Genomic DNA, 16118 nt, shown 5'->3' with positions numbered 1-16118 from the left:
GGTCTACAGAGTGACTTCCATGACAGCCAGGGCCAACAGCAATATAAATAAAAGATTGCACCAGGTTTGGTGATGCACACCTGTCATCCTAGCACTCAGGAGGCTGGGGAAGGAAGGCCTCAAATGCCAGGGCAGCCTGGGCTACAGAGACTCTGTCATGGTGGATAAAGTGAGACTCTTACTTTCCTGCCAGTATTTTCACTAAGTGACAAAATATACAGTGCTAGGACTGTTACAGAGCTGTTGTCATTTGTTACAGTTTTGAAACACAAGTTTTCTTCCAAAATAGGTATACACTTCTATTACAGTTAATCAACTGTACAAACTCAGTGAGCTCACCTGCTGGACAGTGCTGTCCACTGTGAATGCTTTGTACACTGCCAGTGCCTGGCTTTTGCTCCCTTTGCTCCAGATGACCATGTTCCCAGCCACATAGAGCTCTTCATCGTAGTCAGCTGCATCTCCAATCTCACTCACACCTTTTCTTAACTGCCAGCTTTCCTTAAAAGTCAACACACAGGACATGCTCAACATTTCCTCCTTTGTTTTCAATAGACTGCAGTAAGATATGCCTATGGATTACGACTCAACCCAACACTAAGTCCCTGTGGTACATGGATGAACAAAGTAGGTGAATTAACAAAGTGGGTACATGAATTATATCAGGAGATTCTTGAGATAACTTAAGAGGTGGGAGAAATGACTCTGTGGTTAAGAGCACTGGCTGCTCTTCCAGAGTACCCAGGTTTGATTCCCAGTACCTAACAAGATGTCACAACTCCAGTTCCAAGAGATATGATGCCCTCTTCTGGCCTCTGTGGGCACTGTACACACATGGTGCATAGACATACAAGCAGGTTAAACAACACACAGACTTTAAAAAAAAAAAAAAAAAAAAAAAAACTTAAAAATTCTGTGTATTGCTTTATTTTACATTTCTGTCTCCTGTATTATTCTGCCAAAAACACAGGCAAGCAAAAAGTGTGCCCTGCATGTCATAAAATAAAATCCATGCATGAAGGGAAACTAAAAGTACGTATTAAATATAATGTAGAGAGTAGAAGAGTCAGTGAGGTGCACATGTGACTCAATGGAGGACTTGATGCAGCGCAGATTTCCCTGCTTCACAGCTGCACATACATTCATCTTCTTTCCCTTGTCCTACCCACAAGATGAATGGAAGACAGAAAGTTCCTGATTTCGAACTATATACATTACAAGAGATTTGATTTCAAAGGCACATGAAGATTAAACAAAGCAGGAGAGGAGAGGTTCAGCTCAGTAGTGGAGTGTTTGCCTATCAAGGTCAAGATCTTGGGCTTGGCCCCCAGCATTGGCACTAATATACTTTTACATCTCATCTCCATAATTAAGAACCATTAGTTATCCAGGCTTTGTGACACACATCTGTTTGTCAGTAATCAGAAGACTGAGACAGAAAAATGAAAAGGGTCAGTCTGGGCTTCTTCATGAAGCCCCATCGAAACAAAATTATACTACTCCTCTAATACTCTTAAATGACATCAGCCCCCATCCTAGAAAAACATGCTGCAGATACCATTTCTAATCTCTAACATTTAGTCATATCAAGTGAAAATAAAGATTAAAATGAGACATGATCATGGTACTCAACCCTTATTACAAGTTATGTAGCATGCCCAAGTAGGCAGCACGGACTAAAACTAGCAAACGTAAGCCTTTGAAGTCCAAGTGCCAATACACACTTCTTTCTCCCATGCATCTAGGCAGCTTAAGTTAGTAGTAGATTATTCATGCTATGTTTCAAGAATATGATGAAAATCTTTATAAAACCTTCTGTTTCTCGTGGATTGTAACCTCCTGAAGAGACCCCACCAGGCCAGCTGCACCATCAGAGGACCATAACTCAGAGGCTGGTTGAAGCTGACGAAGCTGGAGGTTCAAAGCATTAGGGTGGTGCTTGCAGTGGTCACGACCAAAAGGGACGAAGTCCTGCAAATCCCCGGCTGCAATCATCGCTGCCCTTTCTTCAAAGAAGTTCGACATGGGTTCCAAATATCAACATTATTTCTGTGTGAATCCAAACACATTCTCCGTCAGCCTTCTAGTCAAAACTAGTTTATTACTACTACAAAGGCCAGGAAGGAGCTATGGCGGAAACATGCCAGTCCACCTCACAAACATCCTATGGGAATGGCTAACATCCTAACATTCTGTGGCATTGTATGTAAGGAGGGTGAGGGTTCTGTCTCTAAGAAAACCTCTACAATAAAATGGGTTTCATGGCATTACATTTAAATTACAATCCCCAAACATGGCTCAAAACAAGCATTTGATATCAGCACTATAGGCAACTGCTAGTATTTGTAATGGGACTCAAGATTAGCAACATCTAACTAAATTTGACTTGAAGCTCTCATCTGAAGTTTTATGGCATCAGGGTTGGGTTTTTTGTTTTTTTTTTTTTTGTTTGTTTGTTTTGTTTTGTTTTTACAGACACCGCCAAGTCTCTAGTTCCTAGAAAGCCCTCTACAACCACAAAGTCTCTTTTGCTGTGAATTAAATGCCATCCTGAGATGGTCGTATCCAAAAACAGGAACAAGTTTCTTTTCCACCTCCTAGAAATAAATCAGTATTGAGAACAGCTCAATTTGAACCCGAACCACAAATGCCTTATAAGACGTATGAGAAATCCCAAAATGTGGCTGGCTTTTCCAAAGTCTCTTCAACAAAGTAGCCGACATTAAAGAATGGACGCCTTTATCCGACTTTTCCTTGTGCAATGTAATTTCACTCTCTTATAACTTAAAACAAACCTAAAGAATTATTAGTTACAGCATCACTTTCACAATCTTTTAGCCTAAAGCATCATATACTTTCATAGTTCTCCCAAAATTATTAGCCGTGTTTTTCATTACGGGCCACAGCAAAGTACTGAGTTGGCATGCTATAAATAAAACTGCCATTACCGTTACTCGGAACCTATGCAAACAGCGGAACCCAGAGAATGTGTCTCCACAAAAACGGGCTTCCCGTGCTTTTGAGTAACCAGCGCTGAGAGGCAGCGGCCCGCGATTCTGGCGCAGGGCGCATTTGGCGCAGGGCGCATCCGGCGCGCCCAGGAGAGCCCAGTCTGAGACTAGAGTCTCGGTCACCCTAGCTCAGGCTCAGGGCCCGCCCCGGGGCGCTCAGCGCTCGGGTCACCGGATGCAACGAAGCCCCGACTCCATGTCGCAGCAATCCGCTACCCAGACGGGCCTGTACCTGAGTGACTCGGGACGCGTCAGGCGCTTGCGAGCCCAGGCTGCTCCCCGGAGGCGCAGGGGCCGCGGAGGCCCGAGAGCGGAGACAGGTCGGTCACGATGGCTCCTCGGCCGCCACAGCTTCTCATTCCTTTCCCTCGCTGACTCCAGCGGAAGAATGGGCCGCGGCGGGGAACCGAAGACAGGCAGGCAGAACTCAAATGGAAGTGTCCATCTTGGATTTCCCGTCCTGCCTCGCGCCAGGGCAAGACAACGAGGGGACGCGCGGCAGTATGGAGGGCCCAGCGCCTGCGCAGTTAAAGGAGGCCGCTGTGCGAGCGCCCACAGTCGTATGACGTCACCTCCTTGCTAGACCAAGTCTCTAAGACCCCGGATTACTTTCTCAATTGTGTTATGTTAGGTAACTTTTTTAGCTGGCTCCGTTTTCTCCTCATCTCAAAAAGAGATGGGTGTCTCCCGAATAAAGAATGGGAGCCCAAGGGAAGCCGTTGTTTTTTTGTTTTGTTTTGTTTTTCTGGAATGCTGGGAAAGCACAGGGAATCGCTCACACGCACCAAAAATGGGTTCTAACCCGATTGGTGTCTCTGAGTTTAAAAAAATAAACAAAAAAAAAAAAAAAATGGTGAAGCCTCTCGGTGCCTAAAGAATAAAGTGCTAGTTCTTTGCCCAGAACGCAGCTGAAATTTGATGCCTCCGTTATAATTCCCTACTGCGACACACACCTTGATATTTTAGTTCATTTTCATCTCTTGGAATGCCATCCACCAGAGCCTGAGGCTGCATTCCAACAGGAGGGAGTTTCCCCTAGAACTTGGTAAGCGGAACGTTTAGCTGAGTATTCGAAATAGGCTCTCCCAGCATCACAAGTATTCCTTCCAAGGTCCAGGCTCCTCCACCAACACCAACACCCCTGTACCTATGCTAAACCTCTCCAGCTCCTCAGCTTCAATTCGCTTCCCCTTGCCTGGGTATTCAAAAACAGTCAAATTAACAATTATATTCCACGTGCTTTGCTCCAGTGCTTTATTCCTTCCCCCAAAGCCCCATCATCCCACCAAGTTCGTTCTATCTTCAACAGAGCTTTCTGGAAGAACCAATAGAAGAGCACACTTAAGTTGCCTCTCATTCCTTCTTGCCCCACCTCAGTCTGCCGGCCCTATAACCCTATCAGAAGTCACTTGAAGTAGAAGGGCGCACCACTCTCCAAGATGCTCTGTGCAACCAAGCCAGTGTCATACACTTTGAGACTGTGGTACCTTCTACCACTGCCAGGTGTGGATGAAAAGTCCCCCTGAGGGATGTGGAAATTCTAAAGAGCCCGTACATGGGAACACAAAATGGTAGGGATCAAACTGGTCAATGAATAAAAATGAGGACATGACTGCTCCTGGGTTTGGTTGAGGAGGTTTTTATCATTAGAAATGGGGTGGGGGTGGGGAGAGAGAATACAACCAGAGGCATCTGGAAGAGTCTAGATTGAACATGGCCAACAGAATAGGCCTGACCATGAGAGGAAGGGTGGGGGAACAAGAGACAAAGAGAAGAGAGAAGAGCAAGAAGACCAAGAGAGATCCAAGAGCAGAGCCAACAGGACATGGAGAGAAACAAGAGAACAAGGATTAGTAGAGAAACCAAAGACCAAAAGAACTCATGGCCAAAATGCCTGGGTTATACAGGAGAGGAGAAGGAGGAGGTAGAGGAGGAGGAAGGAGAAGGAGAAGCAGCAGTAGCAGCTGGGGTGAAGGGAATCCGACCTAACCTCAGGAGCTGAAGAGGTTTAAGGTAGAGTTGGGGAGGGGCAGTGCAAAGAGGAGCCAGGACCCTGTAAGGAGTATTGCTGATGCTCCCATAGCCTGGCATCAGTTTTAATACCTTAATAGCCACCACAGTTAGCATTCTGTCCTGAGTTTCTTTGGGACCTAACAGTCAACAGGAACAAGTCAGAAAGGAGGAGACAGACTTATAAATTCCTGTCATTCTTCTTTCCATGGACTGCTCTAGGGATTTGTTGCTGTTGTTTTGCCTACACAACCTGTCATGAAATATCCTGTGTGGTTGAATGGACATACCCATCAGTCTGCTGAGTTTGTGGCATCTGGCTGTAAAGCGGCAGCCAGCGCAATATTTACTGTGTCATCCTTCCCTACCCTTGTCCGCTTTCCTTCATCCTCTTTCTAGGGTTAAACACTGGTGCTCTTCATCCTTAGGTGGCCCTGAGGAACACAGAACACACTGCTGGCCATCTACAATGAGGATTAGGGAGTCACTAAAAAGATTAACTCAACTGTCTATCCTGGACATTTGTTTCTTTGCCCAAATCTCTTATTGTACTTCTTCAGGGTTTCAGCCCATGTAACACCAAGACCTACCCTGGTGTAGCCCCTCTCCAATATGTTTGTCTTAGTTGGCTCTCTAATGCTGGAATACATTACCATGACCAAAAACATCCAGGGGAGGAAAGGGTTTATTTTATCTTACATCATCCAAGAAGTCAGGGTAGGAACCTGGAGGCAGGAACCAAATCAGAGGCCATGTAAGAGTGATGCTCACCTGCTTGCTCCATAGGTCTTGTTGAGCCTGCTTTTTTAAAGCACCCAGGACTACCTGCCACAAGTGGCACTACCCACAGCAAGGTGGGTCCTCTCACATCAACCATGAACCAAGAAAATACCCTACAATCTTATCCACAGGCCAATCTGGTGGAGGCATTTTCTTAGTTCCCAAGTAACTCTAGCATGTGTCAAGCTAAAATAAAATTAGCAAACACAATATCCAAAGACTCCATTCTCCAGGCACCGGAGCAATCAAATACTGCATTTCCTACAAATCTCTAAGCTCCAGGCACCAGAGCATTTCCTACAGAGCAGCTGGACCCTCTCTGCCCTCTGTTACACTCCAGTGTCATTAAGAGCACCGCTGGCCCCTATGCTTTGACACGGTCCCTTAAAGAACATCCTTCTGATTCTGTCACTATTTACTCTGCCCATGAGAGCTCAAACCACAAAGCCAGGAGTCTGAGAGCACAAGGAGCCCAAACTCAGTCCGCTGGTGGTTGAGCAAATACGTATCTTAGAGCACAAAAATCTCTTGTACAGATTCCTGTGTGTCACCAGTTTCACAGCATGTCCACTATGCCTTCCAAACAAGCATTAATTTCCTGAGATTGCATTTTATATACAAACATGCCCAACAATATAATTGATTCAATACCTACACTAGTAAGATGCCTAAATTGCCGGTGTGTAACTTTTCTGGGTAGAATTGAATAAACAAAATCCTTGTTATCTCTTCTAACTGGATAAAATATATGTCTTTGTCTTTATTGCGTAATAGTATACCACAAATATTGGAACATAAAATAATAGACATTGCTGTATAATAGCATTACTAGAAATATGAGAACATAAAAACATCTATTATGTCATAATTTCCGTGGACTAGAAGCCTAGGCCAGGACCTCTGGAAGAAAAGCCAACGCTTTTAACTACTGAGCCTTCTCTCCAACCCAAAACATATTTTAAAAAAAAGAAAGACAGAAAATAAAAGATTAGTCTTATATAATGTAATTACAAAAGTGGCGTGCACCCTAGCTACTTGGAGAATTTGAAAAAAAGTCACGTTCAAGGGAAGGAATTACACAAGAAAGCAGGAACCACTGGGGGCCAGTATATGATCCTTATTTTAAGGCCTAAAACTACCCATTTTAACCAAGGGAGTGACACAAATACTATACATCCTTTGCAGCTACCTTCCATTAGTCATCCCCTATCTTGCTCCCTATCTCTTAGCAAGCTCCAAGTCCAAGAAACTACCCCAATGGCTTCTATTAAAGAAAAGCATAATATGTAAAGGAGAGAAAGACTAAACAGGCTAGTTTTAAAATATACATTCTTCTGTATATTATATACCTGTGTGTCTGTATATATATAACATATGCATGCAACATGGGTGCTGGGAACTGATCTCCCGGGCTGTTTTTCACACACCTGAAATTGTATTATACTTGACATTTTTATAGAGTTGAAGAAAAAAGACCAAGAAGTCAGAGTGTAAAGGAAGGAACAGAATAAAATAATTTATTATTATTATTATTATTATTATTATTATTGTTATTATTATTTGGTTTTTAGAGATAGGGTTTCTCTATATAACAGCACTGGCTGTCCTGAAACTCACTCTGTAGACCAGACTGGCCTCAAACTCACAGGAATCCACCTGCCTCTGCCTCCCAAGTGCTGGAATTAAAGGCATGCACCATCACTGCCCAGCCCTGTAATTATTTTTATAGGCTTAGAGTTTTCCAGTGTATGCATTATAACTCAGTTATAAAGATTAATATCTGTATTTGAACTAGAGTGCCTAACCATCCCAGTTTCCAACAAGTGGGGTTTTAATGGATATGGGATTTTCAACATTAAGGTGAAATGGCCCAGACAAATTGGAATAATTTGGAGTAATAAAGCACAGGTTTTCTACCCGTCTAAATAACTTGCCTTCCTGGGTCCTTGAACATGAGGGCATTTAATAGAAACAAAATAAGTAAATAATACATAAATAAATAAGAGCCAGTCATGGTAGTGTATGATCAGTTCCTAGCACCTGTGTCCGGCAGTCTCAATGGGCACTGCATACCTGAGATCCCAGCACTCTGGAAGTGAGGCAGAAGGTTCAGGAGTTCAGGATCATGCTCAGCTACATAGAAAGTTCTAGCACAGCCTGGGCTATGTGAGACCCAGACTCAAACACAATAACAACAACGAATCCATTTGAGGAAAAAAGTGCAAAAATTGGAAACAAAATATTTCAGGAATAACATCTTCAGAGAGAGATAAAGTTGACAATATTCTTAACTAGAGAGTTAGTATAGTGAGGCACTGGGCTTGGAAGAAGTCTGAGAAGACTCGCAAACCATAGCATAAGTAGTAACTGTTAATAATGGGGGGGGGCATTGAGCACATTTGGAGAGTTCAGATCAACTAATTATAAGAGGTACTTCATATTAAACCTCAGGGTAACTATATGAGTAACTTGCAGGGGGAAATGTAGACATTGTAGAGCAGATAGAGTTGGAAACTGAATACAAATATAATGAATTGGTTGACATAGTGGGAAGAGGGGTAACAAAATGTCCCTATATAGCCCAGGCTGGCCTCAAATTCACAATCTTCCTGTCTCAGCCTCCAAGTGCTGAGGTTACAGGCTGTGCCATCATGCCAAGTTTTATCTCCCCAATTTCTTTTGATTTCTCAGAAGGATTCAAGACTTAGACGTCTGAATCAATGATGGCTTGTTTTTCCAATGAGTTACTATCAAAACTAAGCAAAGTTCCTCCAAAAGCAGTCTCCACAGTACCAGTTAAAAATATCCTTTTTTTTTTTAATAGTCACCGAGTCCACTTGGTGCTGTTTGTGTGTACTTGTTTGTATGTACATTGATGTGGAACCATCTACTGGCTCACAGAGAACCTCTCAAGGGCTGCATCCCTGAAGAAAACAGACTTGGGAGGGAAAGTGTTGGGAGGGATAGTGGAGAACTTGGAGGGTGGAATGGGAGTAGAATTGATTGACATATTATGCACACGTATGAATAAAAATAAATCTTGTTTAAATAAATAAAGATGCTTCCTCCTGAGCTGGAAAGAAGACTTAGTCTTTTCTGTTATTTATTTATTTAGTGTGTGGGGTGTGGGGGGCACACAGATATTATGGCATACATGTGGAGGTCAAAATTCCGTTATGGATGCTGGGAACCTAACTAGGGTCTTCTGCAAGAGCAGCAAGCTCACTTAACTGCTGAGCCATCTCTCCAGCCCTTAGAACAGCCCTTAGCAGCAGCTCCTTCACACAGTGTGGCAGTGCATACACACCAAGCACACAACACACATGCACACAACATGCACACACAGGCACACACCACGAAGGCACACACTTTCTTTTGAGCTACTACTTTCAAGCAAATGAGACAAATACCATAGAAAATTTCAAGAGATAGGAAGTACCCAACAGATAATCAAAAACTGCTGTTAATCAAGGTTTGCTGTCTGCCATCTGGCAGCTCATCAACAAGAAGCTATGACAGGCGTGTCTTTTAACTACAATATTTAATTCAGCAAATGAAATTTCTTAGTGACACTATCTCCATTCCTTCCAACAAAGTACAACAAAAAGAAATTAAGAGGGACTTTTGTTCCCAAAATAATTATTTTAGCAAGTGTGTGTGTGTGTGTGTGTGTGTGTGTGTGTGTGTGTGTGTGATCTCTTCTCCTAGAACTATAGACCAAAACAAAAAATTGACTACTATTTTGTTCTGGAAGCTAAATGGAGTTGCCTACTCCCATCAAGTGCAATTTTCTGATAAATTATAATTTATATGATAAACTACAAAAGTCAAACTTCAGGGTTTCTGCATGTTCATCCATGTGCTGCATGGAGTCTTCTGCATCTGTCATCTCAGTTCCCTCCACTCTCCATTGCCAGAAACATACATGTACTTCCAGTATGGTTTTTTGCTGACTTCAGACTTTCTGAGTACCATCTTGGTGCCCCCCATGAACTCTAGTGTCTGGATATTTTCACATCCATCCCTCATGTTGTTCATCATGGTAAAGAGAATAGCTCACCTACTCCCTATCTCAGGTTTCCAAAGTTTCACAGACTAGATTCTGGTCCTTCTCCCCATGAGCCTTCTTACCTGCTTTCATATTCGCTTCATCAGTTAACTGTGATGATCTCAAAGAGGTTTGTGTATGTTCAGATATGTAGGTGACCAGAGGTCAGCTTGGGTGTCATTTTTCAGGTGCAATCCACATTGCATTTGGAGACAGGCTCTCTTTAGGACCTGGGATGCTAATAAGGCTGGTTTGGCCGGCCAGTGAGCTCTAGGAATACTCCTATCTCTGTCTCTGGGTGCTGGGATTACAAACATGAGCCAAACACCTGGCTTTTTAAGTAGGTGCTGAAACTTGGGATTTCATGCTTGTACAAGAAGCACTTTACCAACTAAGCCATCTCCCCAGCCCCTGATCAGAGACTTCTAAAAACACCTTCTGATATCACTTCACCACCAACATACACACATTGCACAAGCTGGATGCTATTATTTCCAATCTGGTTTTCAGTGCATGGTATAAAGTATACAGCACATGCCATATCACCATACACAACAGTTGCAAGAACTTGACCTTCTCCTGTCCAACTGTGTTTGGTGATGTAACAGCAAATCATATACTTTTCTTTTTTATTTGAAGCATTTTATTTTTAAATATGTGCACAGGGATGGGGTATGTGTAATGGGAACATTTGCCTGTGGACAGATGAAGGTATCAAAGGTATCTTAGAGATGAAGTCACAAGAGTCTGTGAGGGAGTGCTGGGAACCAAATTCAAGTCCATTGCAAGAGCAGCATATAATTTACTCTTAACTACTGAGCCATCTCTCTGGCCCACACCACCACACTCTTAGTTGCATAATAAATTACAAGCACCAGACAATGGAATATCCACTTTGATTTCAGTTTCATGAAAGCACACAACAACCACCTCATTTTGCAACAACAAACTGTGATGCGTGGCTACTTGCATTTATCATACTTCTTCTAGGACAGTAAAAGGATTCTCATACTGGGCATGGTGATACACACCGCTAACCCCAGCATTTAGGGAGTGGAAGCTAGGACATCAGCAGTTTATTGTCATTGTCATTAAGGTCACTGCCAGCACTGTCTAGGGAGTTTGAGGCTGGCCTGGGCTACTTGACACTCTGATTTACAAACACACACAAAAATCAGAGTAAACAATTAAGTAAATCTAACATAAACAATTCCTTTATATCCAGAGCATACCCTTTCCCAAGAAACTGTACATGTTTACTGTTCTTTTCCCTATGTTGTTCAGTACACTAAGGCGCAGTTTTCCGTGGTACTATATCATTCCTAATAGGATGGGTCTGATAGCTTGCTTTCTAGTAACTTTTTCATCCTTTCAGATGGATTTTCTTGCAGGGTGGGGCATCAATAATCTACAAAATAAAGTACCTTCATCCCACTATCATGTTCCCTGTTCTGAGTGCAGTCTCTTACATGTGCCATTTCACTTAGCAGAAGCAACTGTGCTGGCAGGATTCCTTCCAGCAGGCCTGCCAGGAATTAGCCTGAACTGTTTGCTAAAGTCCCTGGATGGCATTGAGCCAAGCCATGGGCATGAAGTCCATTCATTTACAATGTTTCTTTTTAATCATAGGTCTGAGGAGGATCAGGGAGCTCCGTACCAACTTGTCAGCATTGTTAATTGAAAACTGGGAGGGAGATGATTTGCACCTGGACTCTACAGTGGAGGCTGCTGTTGCCTTAGGAATATGCCTGTGCATCCATTAAACAGAAAAATCCCAGGTGAGCCTCCATGTTGGGGTCTCTGGGGTCAAAGTATGCCTTTCATCCATCAGTGATCCAAGAAAAGATGCAGCTAGTCACTTCTTTATAGAAGGCTCCTCATCTCTCTGATGTCTTAACCCAGATAGCCTTTGATTATGGTACACATTTTTTCTTGTTACGAATATTGCCCACAGACAGGCAGGAATGTGGATGTGGGTGGTATGATTCACCAAGGGAAAACTTGGATGCAGTTACTGAAGGACTATAGTATGAGTTCTGGGTAGATGATGGCCAGAGCGGTCCATGCCTTCACTGGCCTTCACTAGACGCCATAAGATTGATGCTCCCTGCTGGAGGAGCCATGCATTGTCTCTGCAGTGCTGCCTACACATTTGTTTATGCCTGAAATTAATCAGGTAATGGTCCATATTTTCCTGTAGGAGCTTTAGAGCTTGGAATTGAGGTGTTGAAAACAGAGCCGCTTTTTAAAACCTACTTAACAGTTATACAGCTGTTCAGTTCAGTTCCTGTGCTAGCTAGTTTTACATGAACTTGACACAAGCTACAGTCATCTGTGAGGAGGAAACCTCGATGGAGAAAATGCCTCCATAAGATCAGACTGAAGGCAAGTCTACAGAGCATTTGCTTAATTAGTGGTTAATGGGGGAGGAACCAACCCATTGTAGGTGATTCCATCCCTGGGCTGGTAGTTCTGGGTTCTATAAGAAAGCAAGCTGAGCAAGCCAGTAGGCAGCACTCCTCCATGGTATCTGCATCAGCTCTTGTATCCAGGTTTCTGCCCTGTTTGAGTTCCTGCCCTGACTTCTTTAGTGATAAACAGTGATCTGGATGTGTAACTAATTAAGTCCTTTACTCCCCAGGTAGCTTTGGTCATGGTGTTTCATTACAGCAATTGTAACCCCTAAGATAGTTCCAAATGAATTACATTAACTAAAACCTAATTACTCAAGAGGTGTGTACCATATTCTCAGCATGGTGTTGAGCACATTGGATAGTTTCTTCTAGACATTATTTGGTCCTTCCAAGAGACTCAAAGATGTTATCTTTCCCTCATGAATGTAATCATTGGGTGGAGTCTCTTATTGGCATCATCCTAGTTCCCAGCAAACTCCAAGAACCTGCCATTTACATCTCTAGTGTGACAGTGAAACCACCAAGAGTTATTTAAGGGTAGTGTGAAGGAAGTAGCTATAATGTGTGGAATGAAACTTTCTAGGGATGGGGGGAGACCCAGAGTTCTGTAGATAAACGTAGCAATCATGGTTGGTATAGTCTTGTTAATTAATTAATTTTCTAATGTGTTATTAGCATGTATTACTATACACAATATGAACCATTACATATGCACATAATATATTTTTTAGCACATCCACCTTCTGTTGCCCTCTTCTATGCCCCTTGGAATATTCTCTTGACATAAAGTTTACAGTCAGAAACTTTTTGGAGAAGAGGGACAGTGGGCGATCTTAAGGTAGCAAGGAGAGCTCCACGTCTCTGACTCAAGGACAGCAGGAATGTGAATGAATGTGGTATGATTTACCAAAGAAAAACCTGGAAGCAGTTACTGAAGGACTATAGTATGGGTTCTGGATGCGTGATTGCCAGAGTAGTCCGTGCCTTAACGGGCACTAGGTTCCATGAGATAAGGCCTTTCTTCTGTAGAAGCCATGCATTATCTCAGCAACACTTCCTAGGCATCTGTTTATACCTGAAATTAAGCAGCAGGTAATGGCTCATTTATGTAAATGAACAAATGGCTCTCTAGCACTGAAGGTAGATTAAGGTCATTTCATGCTACATGGCGATGTGCAGAGTATCCTAGGGTAATCTGATGTCTAGATCTCCATCGGTGCAGATATTCAGCCTGAACTGTGTCACAGTGGATGAGGAGACTAGCTGGGGGGGCGGGTACAGTACTTGGGGAGGAGGAGCACAGTGGAACAGAAGCAGGAGTGGATTATAGGTCACATCTAAGAACAACAATGAAAAGATCAGAAGGCAGCGGTTACGAGGATAAAGAGCAGCATTCAGGTTTAAAATAAGGTCATGCGACCAAGGATGAAGCTCAGAGTGCTTGCCCAATAAGCATAAAAAGACCTGAGTTTGATCCTCCACACCACACAAAGCCAGGTATAGTGACTCACATCTGTAATCCCAGCACTAGAGAAGTGAGGCAGAGGGATCTGAAGTTCAAGGTCATCCTCATCTATATAGCAAATTTGATGTAGGAGACCCTGTCTCAAAGCGAAGAGGGCTGACATTCACTGAAGGATGTCTTAACCTTTCATGAATGGTCTGGCATAATCCCATTAGGGCTTTTGACTGAAAGTCTTTAGTTGGGCTGGAAAGATAACTCAGAGCTTAGGAGCATCGACTGCTCTTCTAGAGGTCTGAGTTCAAATCCCAACAATCACATGGTGGCTCACACAACCATTTATAGTGAGAGCTGGTGCCCTCTTCTGTCATGCAAGCAGAACACTGTAAACGTCATAAATAAATCTTTAAAAAAAGAAAGAAAGAAAGAAAGAAAGAAAGAAAAAAGTCTTCAGCAAGTCACTGATGTGTTGATTATAGCCTTCTACACTTGAAACAGTAGAAATTATCTTCTCTGGTCCTGTATAAACAATGCTACAGGCCCTGAGTATTCTCTCGTTTAGTTGTTAATAAACAGTAGATCTAAGGCTCTAGGCTACATAGTGTCATTAAAACCTGGGTTCCAGGTCAATGTTGCCCTGCTGGAATTGCATAGATGTTGCCCACTGGGCATTCTACAGACACAGAAATAGATATAAGAATATGGAGTCTGATTCTATTTTATATCACACTTCTCTTCACATATTTTGGTAATAAGTTGGAAGTATGGTAAGTATGAAATGAATACTATACTATTAGTACATCATGCATTTTAACTTGTTTTTGCATGTTTGTGGAGGTTTTTAAACATAGCTGCAAGCTCTTTGACACATCGATCATTGAGAGTTTCTGGTCTATGTTTCCTCCCCATGAGGGTAAGCTTGACAGTGTTTTTACCTTGACAGCCACTTAACCTCAGAGGTTGGGTCACTCAGGGCCATGCAGCATCTACCTTGCTCACTGAATTGCTCGCTCTTGGAGCTCTGAGCTCCCATGCCAGACTTTCTCTAAGTTTGTCTAGATCCTTTGGTCCAGAGCTCTTGTCTCCAAAGCATGCCAGTGCAGGCATCAGCTATATAAATGAACTAACCTCAAGACCAGGGCTTGGCAGACATAGACAAGGGCTGGATTTTATGGCTTTGTGATGAATATAATCTCTGTTACAACTGCTCAACCCTGCTGCTTCAGCACAAAGTCATGCAGGTGATATGTGGACGGCTGTGTTCCAGTAATGTTGATGTCCAAAGCCAGGTTTTGCCTCACCTGGATCACTCTAAGTGCTAGCCTCTGAAAGTTTGAAGACAGAAACCACAGAGAAAAGATAATCCATTTCTGCTGTCAAGATCCATGAACCTAATGAACTGGCCCATGCTTCAAATGTGCTGCAATTATGGTAGCTTGTAAAACAGTACTGTACAAGGCAGGTCTCATTAACAAAGTCAGATTTGGAGCTGGAAAGCTGGCTCTGTGGATAAAATCATTTGTTGTTCTTGCAGAGGACCAACTGGTGGCTCACAACTATCTGTTACTACATCCCAGGAGATCCAATACCCTCTTCTAACCTCCACGGGCACCAGGCATACACGATATGCAGTCAAAACATCCACATACATAAAAAAATAAATAAATAAAGCAAAAGAAGAAAAAAGAAAGACCGCTTTGTGCTGAACACAGTGGCTCACACCTTTAATTCTAGCACATGGAAGACAGAGCAGGTGGATTTCTGTGAGGTTGAGGCCAGTCTGGTTTACACAGTGAGTTCCATTCCAGATAGGAGTAAAAGTGAGAACTTGTGGCATCTCCCATCACTTGTCTTTAAAAGAAAATAAAGTGAGATTTAAGCAAGGAATAGTGGCATGCACACGTAGTTCTAGCTACTCAGAAGGCTAGAGTGTTTGCTTGAGCCAGGAATTCAGATCCAGCCTGGATAACATGGCAAGACCCTGTCTGGCCTAGGGAGGTCTCTGTTGTGATAAACACTGTAACCAAAAGCAACTTGGGAAAGAAAGAATTTATTTCAGCTCACAGTTGTAGTCCATCGTGAGGGGAAGTCAGGGCGGGGATTCAAGGTAGGAACCTAGCTGCAAGAACTGAAGTAGAGACAGTAGAGGAATTCTGTTCCTGGCTTCCTTCTTCTGGCTTGCTTATTTTGCTTTTCTATACCTACCCAGGGGTGGCATTATCCCCAATAAACTGGGCTCTCTTACACCAATCAAGGGTCTGTTTTAATCCTGTCTTTCTGGTTTGGTGTCTTCCTAGGAGGCCAGAGATAACTGGAGCTGATTTTATCACAGTGCTTGTGTCCCTGTCCTTACTTTCAGCAATAAATTCACTAGGGCGGTTTCCTCTAGGCCC

At 42.9% G+C, this 16118-nt stretch overlaps 2 protein-coding genes across 2 annotated transcripts in view; one reads left to right on the top strand and one right to left on the bottom strand.

The window, feature by feature from the left end:
- The window catches only part of Anapc1 (anaphase promoting complex subunit 1), a 70931-nt gene extending 67538 nt beyond the window's left edge, over window positions 1-3393 (bottom strand). Inside the window, exons 1-3 of the mRNA XM_051183423.1 lie at window positions 3244-3393; window positions 1813-2049; window positions 340-501 (exon numbers count right to left, since the gene is read on the bottom strand). Coding sequence (XP_051039380.1) covers window positions 340-501; window positions 1813-2025 — 375 coding nt within the window. The 5' untranslated portion in view covers window positions 2026-2049; window positions 3244-3393. The remainder of the gene's footprint in view (window positions 1-339; window positions 502-1812; window positions 2050-3243) is intronic.
- The window catches only part of Bcl2l11 (BCL2 like 11), a 641641-nt gene that overhangs the window by 555192 nt on the left and 70331 nt on the right, over window positions 1-16118 (top strand). The window lies entirely within an intron of this gene.

The sequence above is a fragment of the Phodopus roborovskii genome, unplaced genomic scaffold (genome assembly GCF_943737965.1).
Source record: "Phodopus roborovskii unplaced genomic scaffold, PHOROB, whole genome shotgun sequence".
Taxonomy (NCBI): Eukaryota; Metazoa; Chordata; class Mammalia; order Rodentia; family Cricetidae; genus Phodopus; species Phodopus roborovskii.
The sequence above is the reverse complement of the archived record's forward strand: the minus strand, read 5'-3'. Positions and strand labels throughout refer to the sequence as shown.